Source organism: Diachasmimorpha longicaudata, chromosome 4 (assembly GCF_034640455.1).
Source record: "Diachasmimorpha longicaudata isolate KC_UGA_2023 chromosome 4, iyDiaLong2, whole genome shotgun sequence".
In the NCBI taxonomy this organism is placed as follows: Eukaryota; Metazoa; Arthropoda; class Insecta; order Hymenoptera; family Braconidae; genus Diachasmimorpha; species Diachasmimorpha longicaudata.
The window spans coordinates 3,854,776-3,879,059 of record NC_087228.1 but is presented as its reverse complement, the minus strand read 5'-3'; the positions used below and the strand labels follow the sequence as shown (position 1 = coordinate 3,879,059).

At 38.1% G+C, this 24,284-nt stretch overlaps 4 protein-coding genes and 2 long non-coding RNA genes across 9 annotated transcripts in view; 3 read left to right on the top strand and 3 right to left on the bottom strand.

Annotated features, from left to right (window-relative positions):
* Positions 1-420: 420 nt before the first annotated feature.
* LOC135161203 (uncharacterized) lies at positions 421-4,351 on the bottom strand. The gene is made up of 3 exons (XM_064118568.1): positions 4,005-4,351; positions 3,236-3,341; positions 421-3,026 (listed from the first exon to the last, which is right to left on the bottom strand). The coding sequence occupies exons 1-3, from the start codon at positions 4,014-4,016 to the stop codon at positions 2,263-2,265; spliced, it is 882 nt and encodes a 293-aa protein (XP_063974638.1). The 5' UTR covers positions 4,017-4,351; the 3' UTR covers positions 421-2,262.
* A 1,820-nt stretch (positions 4,352-6,171) lies between these two features.
* LOC135161974 (uncharacterized) lies at positions 6,172-8,958 on the top strand. Of its 2 annotated transcripts, none has more exons than XM_064120018.1 (3): positions 6,172-6,599; positions 6,675-6,932; positions 7,324-8,958. In XM_064120018.1, the coding sequence occupies exons 1-3, from the start codon at positions 6,522-6,524 to the stop codon at positions 7,870-7,872; spliced, it is 885 nt and encodes a 294-aa protein (XP_063976088.1). In that variant the 5' UTR covers positions 6,172-6,521; the 3' UTR covers positions 7,873-8,958. The 2 variants fall into 2 exon arrangements, with proteins under 2 accessions (XP_063976088.1, XP_063976089.1); XM_064120019.1 differs by having other exon boundaries at positions 6,202-6,599; positions 6,675-6,914.
* On the bottom strand, positions 8,722-17,442 carry LOC135161973 (zinc finger protein 865). 3 transcript variants are annotated; one of them, XM_064120017.1, is made up of 6 exons: positions 16,956-17,094; positions 16,711-16,889; positions 16,475-16,633; positions 12,926-13,167; positions 11,047-11,610; positions 8,722-10,409 (listed from the first exon to the last, which is right to left on the bottom strand). In XM_064120017.1, exons 3-6 carry the CDS (start codon positions 16,571-16,573, stop codon positions 10,139-10,141), a joined length of 1,176 nt encoding a protein of 391 aa, XP_063976087.1. In that variant the 5' UTR covers positions 16,574-16,633; positions 16,711-16,889; positions 16,956-17,094; the 3' UTR covers positions 8,722-10,138. The 3 variants fall into 3 exon arrangements, with proteins under 3 accessions (XP_063976087.1, XP_063976085.1, XP_063976086.1); XM_064120015.1 differs by lacking the exon at positions 16,711-16,889 and having other exon boundaries at positions 16,475-16,648; positions 16,956-17,442; XM_064120016.1 differs by lacking the exon at positions 16,711-16,889 and having other exon boundaries at positions 16,956-17,441.
* A 2,467-nt stretch (positions 17,443-19,909) lies between these two features.
* Positions 19,910-24,284, top strand: part of LOC135161581 (uncharacterized) — a 28,912-nt gene continuing 24,537 nt past the window's right edge. Inside the window, exon 1 of the long non-coding RNA XR_010298826.1 lies at positions 19,910-19,924. This is a non-coding gene — a long non-coding RNA (uncharacterized LOC135161581). The remainder of the gene's footprint in view (positions 19,925-24,284) is intronic.
* Positions 20,257-21,710, top strand: LOC135161207 (uncharacterized). Its single transcript, XR_010298720.1, has 3 exons — positions 20,257-20,357; positions 20,433-21,050; positions 21,365-21,710. It is a non-coding gene; the product is annotated as an uncharacterized LOC135161207 (long non-coding RNA).
* Positions 21,106-22,689, bottom strand: LOC135161206 (uncharacterized). Its single transcript, XM_064118578.1, has 3 exons — positions 22,459-22,689; positions 21,752-22,383; positions 21,106-21,523 (listed from the first exon to the last, which is right to left on the bottom strand). The coding sequence occupies exons 2-3, from the start codon at positions 22,141-22,143 to the stop codon at positions 21,502-21,504; spliced, it is 414 nt and encodes a 137-aa protein (XP_063974648.1). The 5' UTR covers positions 22,144-22,383; positions 22,459-22,689; the 3' UTR covers positions 21,106-21,501.

Here is a 24,284-nt window from a genome sequence, read left to right as displayed (position 1 = left end):
GTACGGCATGACCGTACATTCAGTAGCTTGACTCTTTCATATTATTACGTAAATTTTTTATAACATTTTTTTATTATCAGTCCGGACAACTAATGAACGAATGAGGAAGAATTATGCGAGGAGAAATATTCTATTTTTTTTAATGAAGGTGTGGGCTTCCTATTCAGGTGGAATTGCCGGTCTTGCGCTGAGTCAATCGTAAATGGGTAATTGAACAGCGGAAATTGTGAGGTTCAGTGAACCATTGTGAAATTCCATTAATGGTATTAGGCGGTGAATCATCAATACTCTCGTCTGATTACTTTAAGGATTTTTTTATTGAGGATATTCAAGTGTCTCTCACCGCTCGGTACTGACCGCACCTTAGATTCAACTATTTTTAGTCACCGGATTTAATTGCGTGAGGAAACTTGGGAACAAATTATAAACTTTTAAGCGCTTACATTTTTTTTGGACGAACTTTTTTATGTTCAATATTTGCAAATAATTAAATGGCATTAGTTAAATTTTTAAACACATTTTCTTAGGTATGACATCGACGTCCAAATTATTAATTGAAAGTTCAAATAAATAATTCTTTTCACAAATCTTAGTGATTCCAATCTAATCGATTATTAGTTATCACCTCTGGAAACATTATTACCCAACCACTTCGTAAAATTCAAATGTCTTCGAAATAGTGCAGATAATTGAATTTTAATAGACTTGTAAACTTATTAATTATTAACAAAGGCAAACACGACGCGGAAAATTTATGTTTGTGCAAGTTTGATCCAGGAACATACGTCGGGATTTTACGATCTACCAGAAGTCAGGATGAAAAAATGAATAGGACGAAATGAGCACTAGTGTTTGAAAGTTGATTTACTGATTTAATTTACGATTATTGTATTAAAACTTCTAGAGATGATGAGACTAGATGTAAAAACGAAAGCCCGGAGTCTGTGTTTTACATACGCCTGCGTTGAAGGCCACGAAAGTGGAGCACTACGGCAATACCTTAACTATCTTCCTGATCCGGAGAAAAGCGCCTGTCCTGTCGTGCAAAGTGAAATCAAATAAGAGTAACCCCTCCCGATTCAGCTATTCAATACTACAAAAAAAAAACTGTCATCGAAAGGTAAATGATAGTGATTGTTCGGTAAAAGGCATAATTATCGATATCTACATTTTTATTGAGAAAAAAAACTCATTCTCACTCTATCAACAAACTATTTTCACAAAAAATACATCTGTGTCATCTTTGAATTGCAAAGATCAATTCTCTATGAATTCATTCTACCCTGGAGTGATGAAACGAGATAAATCAAAATTCCTTCACGCATGAAATTGCAAATACTTTCTATACAACGAATTAATGGTGTTGACGAAATAATCAGTGTCGTCAACACTTTTGAAGTGATTAGTTAAAGTTCTTAGTTATAATTATAAATTCTTCTATCCATTGAATCATTCTAAAAGTGCTGGCAACAAAAAATACCCCCCCAACCATTAAGCAATATTGACAGAAAATTTTTACATTTTTTTTCATCGCTCTATTTGGGTAAATAATTATACGTTGGCATTTGTAGATGTTTGTCCTAAAGGCCATAGCGTCATAATATATACTTATCAATTTTCTATAATTTTACGAATTCAAGAAAAATTATGCAAAAATACTGGCCATTTTTCCATAATTTTTTTCTGCTAGATTTTAATCATTAATTGACTATTGATCTTTATAAATGTCCGTTTCTAATGCGGTGACATCAATAATTATCTAGAAACTATTACCTAATTGTCGGTAACTTTACCAAGTGGCCGACAAATTTTTCTGAGTGGTCATGGTAATTTTTCACGAACGGTCAAATCACGGAGATAATTTTTAAAGAAAAATTCTAGGAATTTAATTTATGTAATGGGAATTTTTCTCGAATTTCAGTGAAACTTGCCTAGAAATCGCAGATTTGTTACCAGAAATTGTACATTAACAGCATTCAATTACTATAAACCGTAATTATTCTAATATTTTCCCGTCTTCGCACTGGAATTTTTGTAAAAAATTTCCCTCCCTGCACTAATTTTAATTTTTTTCCTCCACGTGATAGTCATAACTTTCCCTTATAAACCGATGCCAGGTGATAAGAAAATGCCTTAGAAACAAGAACATCTCCACGCGAAAGGGAATTTCAATAATCTCCTTCAATCACTCTGCCCACAGCTAATCCGTCAACTTTTCTATCAACTATTTTCTAATGCTCAACTCTGCATGTGTCCTTGAGATCATGCATCCTTGTACTTGATCTCCGCAGCGCCGATGCCCATTGCCGGAACACCATCCAGAACTTGTCCATCAGTTCTGATGTAGAATATTTTATTCGGATACTGAGACGAGTATTTGGCGTCTTCGGGGAGGGGCTTCGGAACGAAAGGTTTCTTCGTCTCGAAGATGATATGATTGGCGAGGACATTGTAGGGGATCTGCGCCTGGTAGCTCAGAAGAGTCTGAAGTGCAGCTGGCATGTCATACGTCTCATCTTCATGACCTTCGGTGGACGCTGAGACCGGCGATCTCTTCGTCTGCTCTGTGTTTCTCTGAAGAGAATGCGACAATCCGTAACTTGGCTGTGGTGAGTAGTACTGTTGCTTCTGATGGATGTCCTCTTTGTACTTGATTCCTCCTTTCTGAAGGACCTTGGTGGGAATTTTGGCAATTGTTTCGGAATGGACGGGATAAGCTGTCTTGTATGAGATGGGTGATGCTGTTGACGAGACAGCTGAGTCTGAGTGTTCGGTGTCCGCTCTTCTGTGATCGGCACCAGATGTGAGAAAATCACTGGGAAGGCCGACGTAATTCTTGTAGAAGAAGGCGTGAGGGTTGACGTAGGGCTGCTGAGGACCGTAGGCGTCGTAGATCAAGCGTCTTATGTGGATCGGAGCGGAGTCGAAGGGTTTGTATGCCAAGTTCTGCTCCAGCTGATTGTAGTCTTGGGGAGTTGATGATTCGTGCTGATTAACGGTCTGACCCTGGGGCACTTGATGAGGGACTGGAATATATGGAACAGACGGAATGCATTGATGATTGTTTAATTAAAATATTATCGGGATTTAAATAATTATTCAAATTGCTTCAATTCGACAACACCTCCACACTCCTCGCATTTTACCTCTCTGCATTAAACATACAGTATTCTTCGTTCTGTTGTGGCAGGATATTTTTTTAATGAGAATGAGGATGTTAAATGAAAACACTAACCATCCAACCCTCGATATGGATGTCTGTGGGACAGCGGGGCCCGGATATTTCGATGTACCTCTGCGCCTTCCACGAAGCCGCTCGACATCGTTGCCAGAAGGATTGCCTTGTAACAAAAAAGATTTATCTCAAAAGGTTGTTTAAAGAATGGTGACGTAAGACGAGTCGCTAATATTAGAAAGTATGCATCGATAGGTGAATCCTTCCATTCAGGATGTCCTCGGATTATAATCCGTGAATGCATAATTACACCGTAATGAATAATCAAATATTCTTCTTTGTTATCTCAACACTTATCTAATTTATAAACGAGCGGGTGAAATGGGGTCTCGCAATGTTTCCAGAACTAATCAAGATTTTTGGATTTTAAATTAATATGTGATTATTCTTTATTCCTACGTTTATTTTCAATTTTTAAATAAATTTTTTCATAAAATTTAATTCTGCAGAAATTGCATTTTTCAATTCTATCCACAATTGTGATTATTATTTCACACACAAACAAATTGAGAATATTCTTCGGCTTTTTAAAATCTAAAGGATGTCCTTCCATTTTTAAGAAACCCATTCTATCCCACTTTGTCCATTTTTCGATGACCTAGGAATATTTTCAAATTGTTAGTCATCTGAATGAACTAGAAATCACTTTCACAAATGTAAAATTTCACTCAATTGCAGATTCACTGAAACTTTCAACGATAATCATGATTAAAACTTCACTAAATTAATAAACCGTTAAAGGGCAATTTGATAAATCGAATCAACTCACGATGATGATCATTTTAATGGTAGTAATCTCCACGACTGATTGATTTTTAGGTAAAACACGACGTTGTAGATAGACCAATGAGTTCTGCGTGAACCCCCTGTGCAGGCCTCTTCGTAATTGACTACCGTTGGCGTCTCGTCGGCGGTTTTTAAAGTGCCCTGAGGTAACAAGTCAGACCCCGAGTTTATGCCTCCGAGGTATTATCAGCTACACCGTCCAAGAATGCATAGGTTTTCGTAACTCTCCATCGCTCTTAGCAATGTCCAGGAGAACGAGAAATGGTAAGTCGAGACAACATGCGAAAGGGGTTGGCACAACCCATTTTTGTTGCAATTTCAAGAGGTAACAAGTGAAACAGAGTCGATGCCTCGCCTGGATATTTAGTGCCTCGTTCTCGGCAATTTTTTTTTTCTTCTCAGAAATGCATTCGCTTCACTGGTGCAATCTCGTAACACTCATATTTTGATTTTAGTGAGTGTAGCACACTCGTCCGTAACAATAGAATAATTTTTTTAACGTTTGAACGGAAGCATTGTATGTATGAAATCATCACATTTTCTCGTACTGCAATTACGCGAAATTCTGTGAAATGGAGAAACATTACGATTTTAGAAAATAAGCCCTGACAAAAAAAAATCTGTTTGCCGAAGAATCATTTCCGCGAGAGAAGAAATTATTTCTTCAGGCTAGTCATTCCCGGATGATTCGAGTCCGGCGTCAGGGACTAACTTCACGTTTAACAGCGGGATGATTGGACTGTGTGTGACCTTGAATGAACTTTCGCCAACAATTATCAAATTATATTACTCTGAGAAAACATCTTCAAGTTCGTTAGGAACAGAAATAAAAACTTGAAAAAATGCAATGAACTTCCACCTATTTAGAGAATAATTTTCAGAGATTAAAAAATTTTGATTAAATTTAATAAAATCCGGAGAAGTATTCCGCGCTTCTAATCATCGAACGCGTCCAGATAAGCTAGACGTTTCCACAATTCTATTATTCAGAAAAAATCAATAGAATTTCATGTATTTGATTTCTCCGTAAATTGATCTATTGGAATATTTTCCATGGAAATTTTTTTTCTTCGGCTGTTCACAAAGGTTTTACTCTTTGTTTTTCCCACGCCTCGCTGTGATATGTCCAGGACGTGTGTCAGTCACGAGTAATTTAGAATCCATTTCGGAAGTGCACTACCAGCGGAAAATCGGTACAAATAAAACTGAACGAAGCAATAACAGCGCTTAGAGTAATCACCGCATGTAATTTGTATTGGGAATTTACATTCGAATAATGAAAATATGATCATTATAGAACAATGTTTTCTTTATTCCTGCAATTTACTTACAGAGTATCGGGTAAATCCATCCAATTTCTCTGGTTCTTGGTTATTTGTTACAAGAATCAGTTAAAGTGGGTAATTGATCACTTATCCCTCCAAATCCGGTAGGAAAATTATAGCCGCTTCCTGGAAAAAACGTTAATTTATAATTTCATGGTTATTATGTCATGAAGTAATTTGCATGAGAGGACCCGTTAAAGTTTTCATTGTACCATAGGGTTTATACGATAGTTCAATATTCTTGAAGGGAAATAGTGATCAATTTGATGAATCAGAGAGGGAGGATTGAATGTCCTGAACGTCCTGAATAATTATTTGGATCGAATTGGTGAGAGAAACTCCTTCACAATCAACGGAAGGTAAACCATTGTCCAAGGAGAAATACCATTCGATGGTATTCTAGATTTCTGAAATGAGAGATCTGGCAATTGAAATCCTTCCTGTATCTCCCTAGAGAAATAGAAAGCATTTCCATACGAGGACAAAAGGGGAAGAAGGGAAAATTTTTTCTTCTCCCTCTCTTGGCCAAATCGTCCTCAAAAAGGCAAAGTCAATTCTGTGGGCTCAAAAAATTTTTTAATCTCTATTTTGATTATTAGGTTTGAGGATATTGTAAACACTTTCTACCACCATTTAAGGTTTTGTCATTGTCCTGAGAAATTCACAAAACAAAATTTCATCTAAATAGTTCCATAACACATACTAATGGGAAATAAATATTCTTGTGATTAATAAATATTCTTGCCACGAAAAAAATTATTTTATCATGACGGAGCACTGGAAAAATCATGCAGATCTAAACAGTTCTCCATCTAAAAGGTACGCACCCAATCGAAAAACCCATCAACTCACTGACTCGATCCAAGACCTAATTTTTGCCTGAGGCTTTGACCTACAAGTCCTGAACGTAGGAGTCCAACATCATTGTAATTCCTCCATTCCAACCGTCACTCTCCTGCCCATAAATTTCAAAATCACCCTGTCCCAAACACCTATTATCAGCTCCAAGGCGTGGTCATAGTCACCATCGTGAAGAACAGGAAGGCGTACAAGCAATCCTTCGAGATTCCGTGAGTGAATCGTGAGCGCGGGGGCTGTGCAATATATCCAAGGCCCCTTGGCCCCCAGCATTAAAGATCCTGAGAAAATCGAGAACTCTGTTCCGCGACTATAAAATGCTCCACTCATCCATTCGATTCCACTTAGTCGTACACTATCCCGAGCTCGGGATCGTCAAAATGCTATTTGTAATTGTAAGTTGAGTAGTATAAATCCTCGATGATGCCCTGATTTGTGTGACAAGTGAGAGTGATGATCTTGTCTTTCAGATTTCATTGTCTCTGGCGGCTTTATCAAGTGCTCAACGCTCTCACGAGGCTGCAATTCTATCGGACACCAGATATCTCTCGGGGGATGGCACCTTCGGGGCTTCTTACAAGCAGGAGGATGGGGTAGAGTTCAAGGAGGAGAGCGATGCTAATGGAGATCGAAGAGGGTCGTATTCATACGTCGATCCTAACGGGGTGCGAAGGACTGTCACGTATACTGCTGGGAAAAATGGATTCCAGGTTCGTGATGAACTAAAGGTCATTGCCATTTTTCACATTAGGGTGTTAGGAATTATCTAGATAATTTTACGTGCAATAATTTTAATATATTGTGTGACGTGACAGGATTTTTTTGAATCAGTTATTACAGTAGATGCAAGAGGAACTGAAATGATTTTCAATATTATTTTAAGGGATCGAATCGGGGAAATCGTCTTTGGGGCGAAGAGATATAGCACAGGTCTTCTTTCCAATTGATTTTTACATTTCCTATTCAATTAAATATTATGACAATGATTATTAATGAAGTGAAAAAATCGAGAAAATAAAGGTGCGGCTAGCGAACTGGAATTTCAACTCATATTAGTCATTCAATCGGAATGAATAGGCTGAATGCACTTATAATTGATAAAGTACTTTTGTAAAACAGGCAACAGGTGATGGGATTCCGAAAACACCCCCGCAAATTCCTCCCCAACCGGAATACGAGCCGCTGCCGGAGTACAATCCCCCGGACTACCACCCGCCAACGCGAGCACATCCTCAATATCAACCTCCGCCGCAGGTCTATCAACCGCGGCCAACGCCACCACCTCCATCCTTCTTCCGTCAAGACTACGAACAAAGATACGATCGGCCACACCAGCCAGAGCCAGTGTTTCGTCCTAGAATTCAATTTCCTGAGCATCAACCTGAGCCCCAGTACAGACCGATACCTCAGTACAGGCCTGAACCTCAGTACAGACCTGAGTCTCAGTACAGGCCTGAACCTCAGTACAGACCTGAGTCTCAGTACAGACCTGAACCGCGAGTCAAACCAGACTCTTTCGAATATTCCTACAGTTCACCTCTGAATCAAAGCCCTCGACACCAATACAACGAAATCACCACACCATCTCCTCGGAGATTCTACCCACCAGGTAAATTGGACTTCACGAGAACTCCCGATGGTTTCGCTTACTCATTCACCAAGAATTAATCGTCTCATCATCGTGTTAAATATCTTTACGATAAATACAGTAATTAAGTTGAGCGATTTATTGAGTCGAGAATCCTTCTGTGAGCATAAGCTAAATAAAATTCTAATTAAAGTCACGATCGAAAGATTAGATTATTGGCCTTCGTGCGAGTGTATCGCACATTTTCTTTCAATAAAATCCAAGCAATTTCTCGTCCACCTTGGCCTTAAATAAATTTTACTAGTAATTGATTCATAAAATTTTCACTCTTGCATAAATAATTCAGGATAGTTAACAATGAAATTATTATCATAATTATTTCAAGCATGTGGAGATTGAATGATTGATTAACTCCACCCTGGAATACAATAAATACTTCCTGTTATGTTGAATATTTTCTGGTTGAATCGTAGTGCACCTTTACTTTCATCTCGCAACCTTTGAATCTCACCTCAGTGATGCAACAGTTGGATTTAAAACTATTGCATATCCTCTATGGTTACATTTGAAATTGAGGAGAGTTGGCACTTGAATAAAATTGTTGTGTTGGGATTATCTAGATACAACAATAACGTTGAAAATATTTTTGTCTTGAACGTAAAAACAAAAGGATTTATACTTTCTTCCGTAAAATATCGTTTTGACCGAGCGAAAATATTTAATAAAAAAAATCTAGCACTTTCTAAACTTGAAAGGGAATCGTTTGTGAAACTCCCTTCAAGGAAATCTGTTGGAATGTTTTTTTGCCAGTTGTATTGAAAAATATTTATAAATTTTTACTTGACTGTACGAACTATTCTGTGGATATATTTTTTAACCTATTACTAATATTGCTCATGAAATTGCAAATCAAATTACTGGACTATCCGTACATTTTACTATTATCTTTATTTATAAAGGTATAGGTTGAGTATACAGATTTTGTTTAATGTTCATAATTTTTGTTCATGATTACGGCAGTAACATACTGACTCGGAATACTTGATATTAACAGTATAAAAAGTATCATCACTAATTTGAAATAAACAGTGGTATTTTGTTACAGCTGTGGATCACAAGCTCAACAAATAAAAAAAATCAATATAAAAGAACTATAAAAAAACAAATGTTGAACTTAGAAGCTATCTTACTGGTAATTTGTGCCGTCTGTGCCTCCCGAGTTCGCTGAGTAACGTAAAATCTATCGGGGACACAAAAAAAATACAAATCATGATTTATAAATATTTGTAGAAGAGAAGGCACTATGCGTCTAAATAATTTCGCCCTTTTCCTTTCTTGTTTCCAAGGAGTTGAGAATGCAGCGAAAAATTTATTTGATTGCACATCCAAACGTCAAATTTTCCTTTCTCATGTCCATAAATTTCCCGTAAATCATCCGAAAAATCTCATTTTTATCCTCTTGCTAACCAAAATAAAGCGAAAAAAACTCTCAATTCTTATCAAAAATATTATTTTTAGATCCTAACAGAGATTACTATTATGTGAAATTTTATATACACGAGATGATCCCCTCAATATCAGATTTTAAGTTCAAATGAAACTCACGCCAGAATCAAATGTTTTCGATGATTAAAAACGAATGTAAGAAACTTAAAATTCTAATCTTATTCAGTCCTTTCAATTTGGCCAACCCAACTAAAATTTACGGAACTCAGGAGGCACCAGTAGCTCTTACATTATCAATTAGCGTTAAACCTTACAGCTAAATATTTTTTTGTCAATTTTTAAAATGTTTTTTTTTCTTACTCTTAATCTCTTGATTTTTTTTTCTTAACTTACGAAGACAGGAGGAAGTAAGCGATGTCAAGCCAATTGCATTCGCTCTCACATTCTCCAAGACTGAACGACCATCGCACAAATCAATTGAGTGAGAGAAGCTTATTTATCGTTAGGAACGTTAGTCTATCTATTCTATTTAATACAATCATTAGATACTGATTTGACACTGCAGGAATGTCATTATTTATTGTCAAGAGAGTATCTAAAATTTGTTCATTCAATAACTTTCGATTTGAGACAAGAGATGCACAGTACAACCACCTTGTGCACCTTATTCACTGGTTTTATCAGTTACAACTTATACTTGTTCTCCCGTGAACATTGTGCCAGCACTGTGTATCCATTTACCCGTAAGTCATTGTCTTAAGATCGATCACAAAGTGCAGCATATTGCAATGCAAAATTGAATTGTCGTGTTTAATATTCATCATCCTGAGTAGAAAGTATATTCTACTTGTATTATGGTAAGACACGAATCGATGGCAGATGATGATAGTAAGGAAAATTCTAGCTACACAGACCCGAGGGATCTACGAGCCCTCGGGCAATTAATTCAGCTGTTGCTGGATCCTGCTTTGAGTGCTGAGGTCCCTGCTGACTCTGAGGTACATCGAAGTGTGAACGTACGTGGAACATGAATTCAGCTTTGTCGGTGAAATCAGTGCGACACATTAGGCAAAAGTGTCTTTCTGATGCATATGGCTGGGGAGGTGGTACAGAACCAGGAAAATAGGCTGCTGCATGCTGAGGGGGTCCTGGTGATTCCACCAAGTGAGATCTGGAAACATTAATATTAAGACATTAATTTTTATTCTGAATTATTGTGTTTGGAAAATCCAAAATTTTATATTTGCTAACGGATGACAAATAAGCAAATAAATAAATCAATGTTGCAGTTTTCGATCAACAATTTACATATCTAATTGATGTTTTTGATGTATAACTTCTCGAATGAATGTTGTCAGGTTTTTAATATTTTTAACGAAAAACTACAAAGACGAAAAAATTGGCAATCAAGACAAGTTTCCAATGTATTAGGTAAATTAAGTTTTTGTTGTTACTGTAAAGTCTTTAAACTGCTATTGTACATGATCAGAAAGTTCCCTTTATTATTTCTCTTGGGAACAAAGCACCAGGGTTATTAAATGGGGTCTGCATCTACAGGTAAGATAATGCGCTTTTCCCCCTCTCCATTACAGCCTTCAGGATGCTGGGTCTGGTGTTATGGAGATCGGGAAGGCGGTACAATGTAACAACTCGAGAGTACAAGACGGAATTTCAAATCTTTCACCATTTCCTTAATTATTAATCGAAAAGAGTTCTTAAAAAAAAACGTTTAAAAAATTTCTGAATTTATCAAATCAATCAATTGAATTATCATTTCAAAAAATTAAAGCAAATAGTGGAATATTTACTTTGCGTGAAGAGCCCATTCCTCTCTAGTGAGTAGTACCCGTCCACAGAGTTCGCAGGTCCAACTAACAGGTTCCTCCTTCAACTTAAGATGAACCTCTTGTCTCGGCTGTTGAGGTGGTTGGGGTGGTTGAGACTGTTGTTGCTGTTGTTGTTGATTAACCTGATCATTACTAGTGGCTGAGGGTGTTGATAGTGGTGTTACCCCAGGTCTATGCCGCAGTTTGTTCATGTGAATGACTAATTTGTCCCTCCGTGCAAATGCCTTTCCACATACTTCACACGAGTACGGCTTTTCTCCAGTGTGTATACGCATGTGTATGACAAGTTTATCTTTGCGTGCCAGACCCTTACCACAAACTGTACAAGCAAAGGCCTTTGTCGTTGGTTCACCAGTATTTGTTGCTTTTGATACAGATCCTGGCCGAGAGTTTGTGTTATTTGTTGTTCGTAAAGGCTGATTTATCGTTGGGGGACGATTGTTTGGAAATTGTTGTTCAGTTGTACCAGGAAATACTGGCATCACACCACCGGGTCGTGCCATAGCTGCTGAATAATCAGGAGACCTGGAAAATATATCTAATGAGATCAGGTCTACATCAATCGAATTAAAAAAAATAGCTTTAAAGGTGGAATAAATTAAGTAAGCTATAACTTTTGTGAATTGTTGAATCAGCACTGTTGTGAGTATTTTACGAGGATAAAAAGTAAATAATACCAAAAGTATTGAAGCGATATTTTAGGTCGGTATTTGGTACAAGTGCTCAATTAGAAAGAGTAAAACCATTACCATTAGGTTTAACTATTACTTAGTCTTTATTCATTCCACTGCTTTAAAAAGTGTGGCCTTGTAGTAGAAATAGCCACATAAAAATGGAAGTAGTAATTAAAAAAACCTCTGTCTCGAGAGACAGGAGGCAACTACGTCCTCACTGGAAAACGACGTTCACTCAGAATAATTTGACAATGAATAATGAAATTGGATTCGGACTGAATCCTCGGTCATATTTTGATTATATTTGGAATGCGGACATTGGGAGTATATGTTAAAAGTTCAGAGAGAAAATCGAAGACATTTCTATTTCAAACTCTTCTTGTTCGAGAAGGAAAGTGAAAAAAAATCGAGATGAGATTCTTATTACGTAACTGTTTCTAATATTAGTAATTCGAAATACAAGATATAGCTGTCAAAACGGCACGTTAAAGGTCTCTCGCCATTTTCCCTTGAACTTCGTGCCCTGAGAGAAAATACAATATCTTTGTTTCCTTCAAGAATTCTCATTTAATTCGTCATTGAAATAATCACACGATAATGCAAAACACATATCTGTTCTTTGCCTCCATATATACACTATCTATTATTTTTCTTCCAGATAAATAACTCCAATAAAAGAAATCGATATCAATAAAAAATGTAGAAATTGATATTAACGTCATTATAAATTGGAATTAATAAATATTTTTTCGTAAGGGCATTCATTAAGTTCTTGAAAACGTTGGAAATTCGAGAAAATATTTAACTGAGTTCGCGAGTCTACGGAAAACTTGAGTTCTTATGGAAATGTCAATGTTCACTGAATATTAGTTTTATTAAACTTTCAAGATGAATAGAAGAATCCTCGTAGGATTTGAGCGTTTAGCTATCTATCTCATCAACTTTATCAACTGAATTGTGTAAGGAAAAAATCAGACTACAAGTTAAATGAAAAATCACAATTTCCTCATATTTTTAAAATATCCATTTAAATTCCTTTTAGTAACTGAACATTCAAGCGCTCCGATTAACTGCAGTCAAAACTGTTCTCAATCAACCCCAAAGAACCACCTCCTTCTTCCCCCACCCCCACACACAGCCAGCCCGTAACCCCCTCAAATCATTACCATGTTCCAATAGACCGCAGTACCCTGACCCCGTCATCATACCCCAGGCCATCATCAGGCAGAGTAAACGTTGGATTAGGCGGCGGTGCTGAAGGTGGTCCAGGGCCGGCAAGTCTCGCCTGGGCAGCTTGCTGTGCCATGTGCTGCTGAACTGCCGCATGCGCCACTGCATGTGCCTCCACGTACGCAGACCGCTGCTGCTGCTGCTGTTGTCCACTGCTCGACATCTTGTCCTTCTCACTCTACCAAACAACAAAGCAATCCAGTAAAATTCACATTCATCAAAATCACTAATGCCTATTCACAACTAATCATCACTGCCTGCGTCACCAATGACGATATCACAAATCATGTTTACATCCCCGTTAATTAATCATAAATATCGATAAGACTATTGCAAAACAATAATTGATAATTTATCATTAAAATTACATATAAATATTTTAGACAATAGAATTGTATCACGCGTGACACCAAAAGGTATTTTATGTCCCATTAAGGGGATCACTTGCAGCAGTACCTTCTCCCCTTTTCATCCCACCCCCTTTGTCCCCCCTCAATTTCCCTCTCGCCCTGTTTTGCACAAAAGCCCCGCAGTGTTGAGAGTCTGCGAAAGTGACTACGGGCGATCGATGTCTCGAATCAAGCCGGCCGGAAATGGTCGTCTCAAGGGGAGGAGGGGGTGATGGGTGGAAGGGGGAGGTAGGTGGGAGGAGGGGGAGGTAGGTGGAAGAGAACGGGTAGGCAGAAGGTGGTGGCAGAGGGACAACAAAAAAAAGGGGATCATAAAAAAACTATCGGCGTCTCCAACAAGAGGCAAACGATTTTTTAAACATTCGAGCCACTTACTATTATGTACAATTTCATGGGGTACAAGTGTCCCTGGGATACAAATAAAACAACATACTTGGCCTTCGATCAATGCTGTCTGGATTCCAGTGTGTATGGGTCGCACGATTATTCTCACACATTCAATATTATCCTTACATTTTGCACAAATTCACAAGTTGAAAATGTAAACGGAGCTGAGTGAAAGGATATTTCTGGAATGATAATGTCTAATTTTGTGAGGATGAAAATTGGTGATACTTCAGAAGAATTGGTGAATTTGAGAAAATTTTTGTGGTTCAGGAGTGAATGACAAAAAAATGTTGAAATGAGTAATAAAGAGAGTCGATGTTCCCCGGTGGTGCGCGGAATGGGTGATACAGCGAAACGTGGGACAAAGGGGAGCACAAAACGAGCGTAAAAAAAGAGAAACTCAAGTGTTTTATGGAAAAGAAAAACAAAATGTCTCGAGGGCACTCTAAACGTTTTGGAGTTTAGGAAATTATCAGTGGATGGGACTGATAATCCACTCCAGTGGTCGAACCGATGTTCAAGTGGAGCGAGTGTTAGTTTTTCTTTTTCGGGTGACACGGATGTGCACTCGAAAATACACAGTATACACAAGGAGGACACGCGGAATGCAGCGTGGCGGAGTCCGGAGAGGCGCGTTTCGACTGGCCGAAACGGTGGAACACGAACGTGAGGGTCTCTCTGTAGAGGGAGAAGGAAGAGATACGACTAAAACGAATAGATGGAGAAGGTGATGAGGGAGAGAAGCAGAGAGAGAGAGAGAGGGAGAGATGAGGGAATATGGGAATGGACGGTGAGAGAGTGGAGGACAGGGTGATGGTGTATTTGGGGGCAGATCTGGTTGTCTCACTCTTGAGGGCCGCGTGAAGGTCCTGCCACTATGGACCTCACCTCGATACTACAAACCACCGACGTCTGGGGTAATGTCGCCGTGGGCTCCGTGGAATTGTGGTGCGTGGATCGGAGGATAGTGGGAGGGAGGAGGTGGAGGTATATGATCAGGAAATTTGAAATTTTGAGAGATGCGAGGACACTGTGACGAATTTTTTAGCGACTGTGGTCGTTGGAGATGTCGAAACATCATGGAGCGATGGCCCCATGACCTTGACACTGACATTGAGATGCGCCCTTCGACCCTTTGAAGTTCGACGAGGGAGGGAAAAATTGGGGAAGGAATTTGGTGCGGATTGAATCGTTTTCAAATGACGTTCACATGAATTTTGCGATTTGTTCAGTGTTACGGGGAGGGGGGGATATTTATATTTTGTCTCTGTTTATAAAAATATATTGGGGTTATCAGGAGGTGATGAATGTTCCACTTTACCCCGAGTGTTCTTGAGGGCTGAAGAAACGTTCGATGAGGGAATCTATTCTATTTGATGGAGATTGATTAAATAGTTTAATTATGAAATTTGATTGCTTACGGCAAAATTTAACCAGTGAAAGATAATATTATAACAGTAGATTGCTGGGAAAAATTCTTAGAATGTAAAGAAAATTGAAATATAAATTACTTGAGAAATTATCACGACCATCTGATTCTCTGGAAAATTTTGAATTGTCCCACTTTATATGTCGCATACATATTTTATGCCTTTACGCACCTGAGAAATGTACAGAGACGCTTACGGCAACATATTTCCCAAATAATTTGGTCACCCCCCCCCCCCCGGAGAGTATGTAATCAGCCGAAGCCATTTCCATCAACCCCGCTGGACACGTCTCCCCATACCCCCAACATGCGAAATCCCCTCACCAACTAAAACAACCCGAAAGATCCCTCAGTTGCGCCAAAAATAGTGACTCCCTCCTCCTCCTCACCTTCAACCCCCTATTACCAACCGTCCCTATCTGTCTTATTAAAAAAAAGAAAAATCTCAAACTGGTTTTCTCTGGGGCGAGCGAAACCAAGAGAGATAGCAACAGATGAAAAAAAAAACGTCGTTGTTTCCAACGTCACTGGCGCACCTGTGGGCGAAAAAGGGATCGCGTCAATGGTTGTCTATTGCAGCAAAATAAGGACGCAAGATAGATTTCGGATGCATCCATGTACCCTTATTAGTATCTGTGAGACTTACGAGCACGTTCACGTCGAAAAAGAGAGAGAGAGGGAGAATCGTCTGGGCGAGTGAACTGCATGAGGATGCCGGCTGGCTAGACGTTGGAAAAAGAAAGGAGAACTCCACTGACTTTCGCTTTCTGCATGCGACGACGCAGGGGAAACGACGCGCCGATCAATAAACGTCCTGACGCACCGATTACGATGCCCGCCCCCCTTCCCCCTTCACCACATTCTCTCACCCCTCGTGCTTTTGCGCTGTGTGAGGGTGGAATTACGGGGGGCACAGGGGGTGAAGATTTAATTTTTTTATAATTTACAGTAAATGTTCGTTTAATTTAATTTGAAAGCATATTCTGGTTTTAATTAGTATTAGTTCATGACTTTTTTTGTTGAGGGAGTTGGAAAACACGTGGAGACTTTTTCATGTTTCTTTGGTTTAAAGGGATTGCAAGGTCAGAATGAAAGAGGAGAGCAGAGGGAGGGGGTGGATTGATGGTTTCAGGAGTGAAAAAGAGAAAAGGAGATATTTTTTTTGAAAATTTTAGGGAAACGAATGTTTTCCAGATGGACGTACAAAAATATTATCATACGTATGATTTTTTTTAAAAGAGAGGATAGAAAAATCTCACCTGGTTATTGACTGTTTGTGCTAGATGCTTGATACTCTCGGCGTAATTTTTTAATACGGATTCAGTTGTCATGCAGCTGACACGAAACTCGTAGAACATGTCCAATTTGTAAACACATTTCTGGCATATGTTTTTTGGCAGTGCGTCTTCTTTAGTTATCTGGGAATCAGGAAACTTTGGAATTAAATTATTAATTGGATGCAAACTTTTCTCATTGAATTATTCACATTATTTACGTAATTGGTTCATGAACTCATTTATTTATATCGAACTTATTGATGACAAGCTGTGGGCGTTCTTTGATGCCATAGAAAATTTAACTGATTTATTCATCTGTTTTTGGCGTCTTTGTGTCTTGAGTGTCACAACAATCAGTAAAACTTCTATTTGTTGCTATTTCAATGGGAGCTAAGTGCTGTAATTGTTTTTTTTTTGTTCATTTGTTCAGGACAACGGTGTAATTTTAATTATATAAACTTACCACAGAAGGTAGGCAGGAGCGTATTTTAAAAAGTAGTTGTCTCTGTTCGCCTTCTTTATCGAATATTTGCAATTGATGATTACTCTTCAATGAACACAGTCTGCACAATTCAGAAAAATTGAAATCTTCGTTCATTGCCATTGTCCAAAGTACTTGGATTAAATAATGATAACGTCCACTTCGACGATTAATCACAAAACAGAATAACGCTCCAGGCGTTGAGAGGTTATGAACCGATACCCCCCGGGCCTGTGTAGCACAGCATATATTCCTCGATTTAGGCACAGCACAATATTATTTGTGTCACTGAGGCATTTGATGGTTACACTGGACGATCTACAATTATATTTTGGGGGTTAAATATTTACACTCATTATGACAACAATGGAAAACTCGTGGGGAGGTAAAAAAACGCTACAGTTTTGAACCGGAAGAGTTGAGCGTCGCCATTTTTAGAGCCTCACTTCGGGCCAGGGTTGGGCACGTAAAATACGTCACGTAAAATACATAGTATTTTACACGTATTATACCATGTATTTTACGTCACCTTTTTCAAACGTATAAAACGTAAAATACATTTTATACAACAACGTATAAAACGTAAAATACATTTTATACAACAACGTAAAATACGTATTATACGTCACGCCGTGTCGCATGGAATTTACATGTTTTTGCACTGATGAGAGTTAAAATATTCAATGAAAAGTCAATTTCATATTTTTCGCGACATCCTAGGTATTTAATTTCCCCGTTCCGCACACTGTCAAGCGCCAACCCTGAACCTAGTAACCCGGCGGATGACTGCTTCTTATATAGAAAAATATATACATTAATAGCTCGATAACAATAATTATACCATTTCAAAAAAGAGTGATTCGTTACTTACGTTGTTAATTGTGGAAGAACTCATGATTTTAATGGAACGCACTTTATTAATAGTTCGTAAATGAAATATAATTATATATATGAGGGGTCTTTGATATACACAAAATTATGAATGTAGCGTATTGGGTCTAGAATAGGTACATCCGCCAATAATGGTACAGGAAGTGGCGGCCATTTTCCCCAGCACTGCTGGTGGCCATTTTCCCCAGCAGTGCTTTCGTTTTTAACACAAATTTCATGAAAAATTGGTTAACCATCCGGCAATTAACGAGGGTAACAAGGAGAATTCAAATTTCATGAAGGTCACAAGGGTAAGAAGTACTATCGTAAAGTAACATTGTTGTGATCCTTTTAATGCTCGCCTCTAGTAACATTTAATAACTCCCTAGTGAATCTCATGAAATTTAGCCATTTACTTATCAGTCTTATCACCCTCATGACATTCGACCTCCACAGCCATTTACATATTTTTTACATTTTATACGTTTTATACGTTTTTTACGTTTTTTACGTTTTTTACGTAAAATACGTACATTCAAAATCCGGTCGAATGTAATAAACCGTAAAATACGTGTTATACGTTTTATACATTTTTTACATAATTTACGTGTATTATACGTGTAACGTAAAAACCCTAGATCCCACCGATTTACCCAACCCTGCTTCGGGCCAACCCCCATTTGCCCAACGCAACGAGTATGGTTTGTTGTGAAGGTTGTGTCTGTGTGTGTTGCACATCCGTATGTAGATAGTCGACAGGTGATTTTTTGTCGCAATATTCCCATTTATTATTGAACGAATAGTTAAAAATTCAATATGAGTTTAGCAAACAGATAGTAAAACCTGATCGTTTTTAATAGTTTCACCTGATAACAATAGACAATCGTCTATAGTTCAATGGTTTATTTTTCTAATTATGGTGTAGTGAAAAATGTGGCACCGGGAGGGCACTACTTACAAAATATCCTGTAGGCATGAAAATACCAACTGTGGCGTGTAGAGGACGCTAATTACAGATACCCGGCCCTTATGTCTTCCCAGATGTCACTAGGAAACAGCGCCTTTATTCAAATTGGTAAAAGGAGGCAGGAACGTTTTCTAGCTGAAGCCCGGATGGGCAATCCAACAAAGTCCAATCCAAATGACAACTGAGAAATCCTCAATGTCAATGTTAATTGGGATGAGGGTTTATTTAATCTTTGATGAAGAAAACACTAAGTGCTACGAGAGAGCACGTAAACTAGTGATTCCCTTAACAAAATTACAAAAACTCTGTAACTCTGAAACTCTATGATTTTAGCTAGATCTGATCTCTAAAAAGAGGGGGCTCCGTTCTTACTTGCATAACTGTACAAGGGGAGGCTCCGTTTGTACTTGTTCAACTGTACAAATGATCAACTGTACAGAGAATATTCAAACGGTGAGAGCACCACTGTGCAGAGATTCAACCAAAGAGGATAGACCAAAGTAGAGGCTCAGTTCTGGGGGTTTGACTGACGCCAGTTTCTCCACGTTACCGACACGATTTCACCCCCGAGGAGACGGGGCGCCACGAGTCCTACTGGGGTATCTGCATATCGGCCAAGCGGGGGGGCTCAGTTCGTACTTGTTCAACTATACAAATGATCAACTGTACACAAAATTTTCAGACGGTGAGAGCACCACTGTGAAGGGATTCAACTGTCGAGAAAAAAAGCTAGGCTGTACATGTGGACCCAGCGCCACATGTACAGCCTAGCTTTTTAGAATTTTAGAATTTTCAAACGGTGCTCTCACCGTTTGAAAATTCTGTGTACAGTTGATCATTTGTACAGTTGAACAAGTACGAACGGAGCCCCCCCGCTTGGCCGATATGCTGATACCACAGTAGGACTCGTGGCGCCCCGTCTCTTCGGGGGTGAAATCACGTCGGTAACGTGGAGAAACTGGCGTCACTCAAACCCCCAGAACTGAGCCTCTACTTTGGTCTATCCTCTTTGGATTCAACTGTCGAGAGAAAAAACTACCAATCTCTTCCTTGTCGACGCTGTTTAACCCACCCTGCGCCGCCTGTACAGATGTGGCGGATGGGTCTAAAATAGGTACAGCCACCCCCAGGTAGCTAATTCTACATATGTGAAAATTGATCAGTTTCTCCATTCGGGCCCTTTGAAGGTCCATTGAAGGCCATTGATATTCGGTCAATTTGCTTTGATAGTGAATATTTATTTTTTTATCAATTAAAAACTTTTTCAAGCAAAAGTTAGCACCCCATTTTTTATTTTTCCATTGAAGGTCAAAATTAACCTCGCCATTGGATTGAAAATCCTTTGTAGGTCATAGATAGTCCATTGTTATTAGTCTATCAATGATCATTTATGGGATATTAATTAATTAAAGAATATTATTTTGACGGACGAGTGCGCATGCGCATCAGCACTGCACCGCGTCATATTTTGGCAATAGTAAACCGCTGTGAGCTTCTGCTCCATTTTTTGGACCATTGGCTATGCTTTTAATGTTCGATCGAGTGTTGTGAGCAAATAATCTGCAATAACTACACGTACTCGCTGTCTATGTAGATCCACTTTCTAATGATTTTTATTTTAGTTTGTAGGAAAAAAAGACTGAATAACATATCCCCAGTTGGGGCATTAACGGATTAGGAATGTGCGGTTGATTTTTCCGCCCATCTTTTGTCCTATGACATTCAATAAAATCGAGGGGAATTAAAGGAATTGATACACGATTAGTCTCAGTTAACAATTTACTTACCATGGAGGAGACAATGAAGAAGGATAGACGAGATTTCCTGCGGCAAAGACAAGCATACATCGTTTACAACCCTGGATGAATACTAAAAGTAATTTTCGAATTCCTATTTCAGACGACTGGAACATCATTAAGCCTCCTGTCTTTGGGAAGAAGGTCATATTATCACTTCCTCAGAGGATCCTAAATGTTGACCTCTCAAGTTATTCTGAATTATTTGAGGGTAACTTTGGAAGTAAAATTTCTAAAAAATTGTCTCTGAAAATCATACTGAAATCACTCAAAATCGCACAAAACGTAAATACGTAATGTCCTCTTAGAGTTATTTTTTTTACAAAAACAAAAAAAAATAAACTTTGGAAGTGAACCTGAAGAGATTTAAAATCGCCTGAAGCGTGGAGATTAATTATCCGCAGGAAGCGGCCAAACGATTTTTTGTTTCACGCAAGAGGCTAGGTAATTCCTATTAATCATGAACTATTTTATAATTATTTTAGGAATATTTGGATAGATAATTATTGATAACAGGAAACTTTCTTCACCACATTCTTGAATTATGTGCCTCAAAATTTGGGGAAAGGAAAGCACGGGCGTTTCTACATTCGGGCCCTTTGAAGGTCCCTTGAAGACCATTGATATTCGATCAATTTGCTTTGATAGGCAATATTTATTTTTTTATCAATTAAAAATTTTTTCAAGCAAAAGTTAGCGCCCCATTTTTTATTTTTCCATTGAAGGTCAAAAGTAACTACATCAAAGTTATTTTGTAGGCTGCAATTCCCTGACAACGTAGATAAAACCTTTTGGTTGAATCTTCGCAGACCCGGATACAGTCTGAACCGCAGTAGAGTGGCCATCATATAATAGCCAATTTGCTAATGTCCAACAATATCCAACGTATCTGTCTTCAGTGTAAGCAATTATTCCCGCTAATATGTTGACATTTTATTTATAAAAAAAAGTTAGTTAATCATTCAATAAACACCACGAATTATTATTAGTATTATTGTATATTGAGGGTGATCAACATGCGCTGAAATAAATGATTTTAAAGTTTGTCTATATTAATCATTTCGATCAGCAACTAATATTGTTGGACAATTTTTTAAAAATCGATTATTTCTCACTTCATCCACAATAGGAGTATTGCAACCTACCGATAATCGAATTCTCGTTGGATAGATTTGGGAATGGCACCAATAGAAGATTGTGGAGATCCTTGGGGAAGATCAATGAAGAGATGAAAATTGGGGGTTGTTGTCACCACACATGAACCTGAACACGATCTCCTTCGACAGGAAACTTTTCTGAGGCTCTTGCACGTATTTACGTTTTGGGCGATTTTGAGTGATTTCAGTGTGATTTTCAGAGACAATTTTTTAGAAATTGGACTTCCAAAGTTACCCTTAAATAATTCAGAATAACTTGAGAGGTCAACACTTAGGATCCTCTGAGGAAGTGATAATATGACCTTCTTCCCAAAGACAGGAGACTTAATGATGTTCCAGTCGTCTGAAATAGGAATTCGAAAATTACTTTTAGTATTCATCCAGGGTTGTAAACGATGTATGCTTGTCTTTGCTGCAGGAAATCTCGTCTATACTTCTTCATTGTCTCCTCCATGGTAAGTAAATTGTTAACTGAGACTAATCGTGTATCAATTCCTTTAATTCCCCTCGATTTTATTGAATGTCATAGGACAAAAGATGGGCGGAAAAATCAACCGCACATTCCAAATCCGTTAATGCCCCAACTGGGGATATGTTATTCAGTCTTTTTTTCCTACAAACTAAAATAAAAATCATTAGAAAGTGGATCTACATAGACAGCGAGTACGTGTAGTTATTGCAGATTATTTGCTCACAACACTCGATCGAACATTAAAAGCATAGCCAATGGTCCAAAAAATGGAGCAGAAGCTCACAGCTGTTTACTATTGCCAAAATATGACGCGGTGCAGTGCTGATGCGCATGCGCACTCGTCCGTCAAAATAATATTCTTTAATTAATTAATATCCCATAAATGATCATTGATAGACTAATAACAATGGACTATCTATGACCTACAAAGGATTTTCAATCCAATGGCGAGGTTAATTTTGACCTTCAATGGAAAAATAAAAAATGGGATGCTAACTTTTGCTTGAAAAAGTTTTTAATTGATAAAAAAATAAATATTCACTATCAAAGCAAATTGACCGAATATCAATGACTTCCAATGGACCTTCAAAGGGCCCGAATGGAGAAACTGATCAATTTTCACATATGTGGAATTAACTACCTGGGGGTGGTACAGCCGCAAAGAATGGTACAGGAAGTGGCGGCCATTTTCCCCAGAAGTTTCGGGGGTAGGGCCATCTAGAATCACTGTAGGGAACTAAAAAAGAGAATTTCTTTACCTGTTGTGAAAATTACCGATCGGAGAAAGGAATGCGAATGTCCTCTATCATAATTTTGTTGTAACACAAAATTTTTATGTTTTATAGATGGCGATAGTAATCCAATAATCATCTTTCAACGTTCTGTCAAGGGATGCTCAACCTAAAATACTAACGAGAATGTGCATGGAAACTACATGCCCCGTTTTTTTCAAATAATTAATTAATTGTTAATGAATTAATTTATTGTATCGATGATGGTTATTCACTCTTCGAACTTAATCAGATATTTTTTTCGCAGGGCTCTATAATATTTCTTATTGTTACGGTTAATTATATATAATCGAATGAACAACTATTTATTTATTATTTTGTTAAATTTTAAATTCCATCACCGGTAATTTAGGTTGGTCCAATTATATATAACTAACCGTAACAATAAGAAATATTATAGAGCACTGCGAAAAAAACATCTGATTAAGTTCAAAGAGTGAATAACCATCATCGATACAATAAATTAATTCATTAACAATTAATTAATTATTTGAAAAAAACGGGGCATGTAGTTTCCATGCACATTCTCGTTAGTATTTTAGGTTGAGCATCCCTTGACAGAACGTTGAAAGATGATTATTGGATTACTATCGCCATCTATAAAACATAAAAATTTTGTGTTACAACAAAATTATGATAGAGGACATTCGCATTCCTGTCTCCGATCGGTAATTTTCACAACAGGTAAAGAAATTCTCTTTTTTAGTTCCCTACAGTGATTCTAGATGGCCCTACCCCCGAAACTTCTGGGGAAAATGGCCGCCACTTCCTGTACCATTCTTTGCGGCTGTACCTATTTTAGACCCATCCGATGTGGCTGTTATGTCCTTCCTAGGTAGCTAGGAGAATGGTGGCGCCAGGTGAGTAGTTTTTAGCGCCAATCTTCGAATGTGGGTTCGTTAGCCGCTAAACCTCTAATGAGGACTCCATCGAAGTCTGTTTCTCCAGGTTGAGGGTAATTGAATTGTTGGGTAATTCAATAATAAATCAATAACACAACTGCTTAGAAGAGCACACTAACACTTTTATTTGGTAAAAACTAACCGTAAATTGGATCCTTATACAAAAGTTATTCTAATAACTGATCCTAATTAAGCTCTTGAAAACTAATTGAACAGGCTAATGGAGAGAAGCTGCTAGCAGGAAAATTGTATTAATACGAACTTATCTCAACTTAACCTTCTAAGGGTTGGGTCCAGTAACCCCCACCAGTCCCCAAAAGTGGCGCACGCAAGTCCTCCTCTTGGAAGGTTTTAGA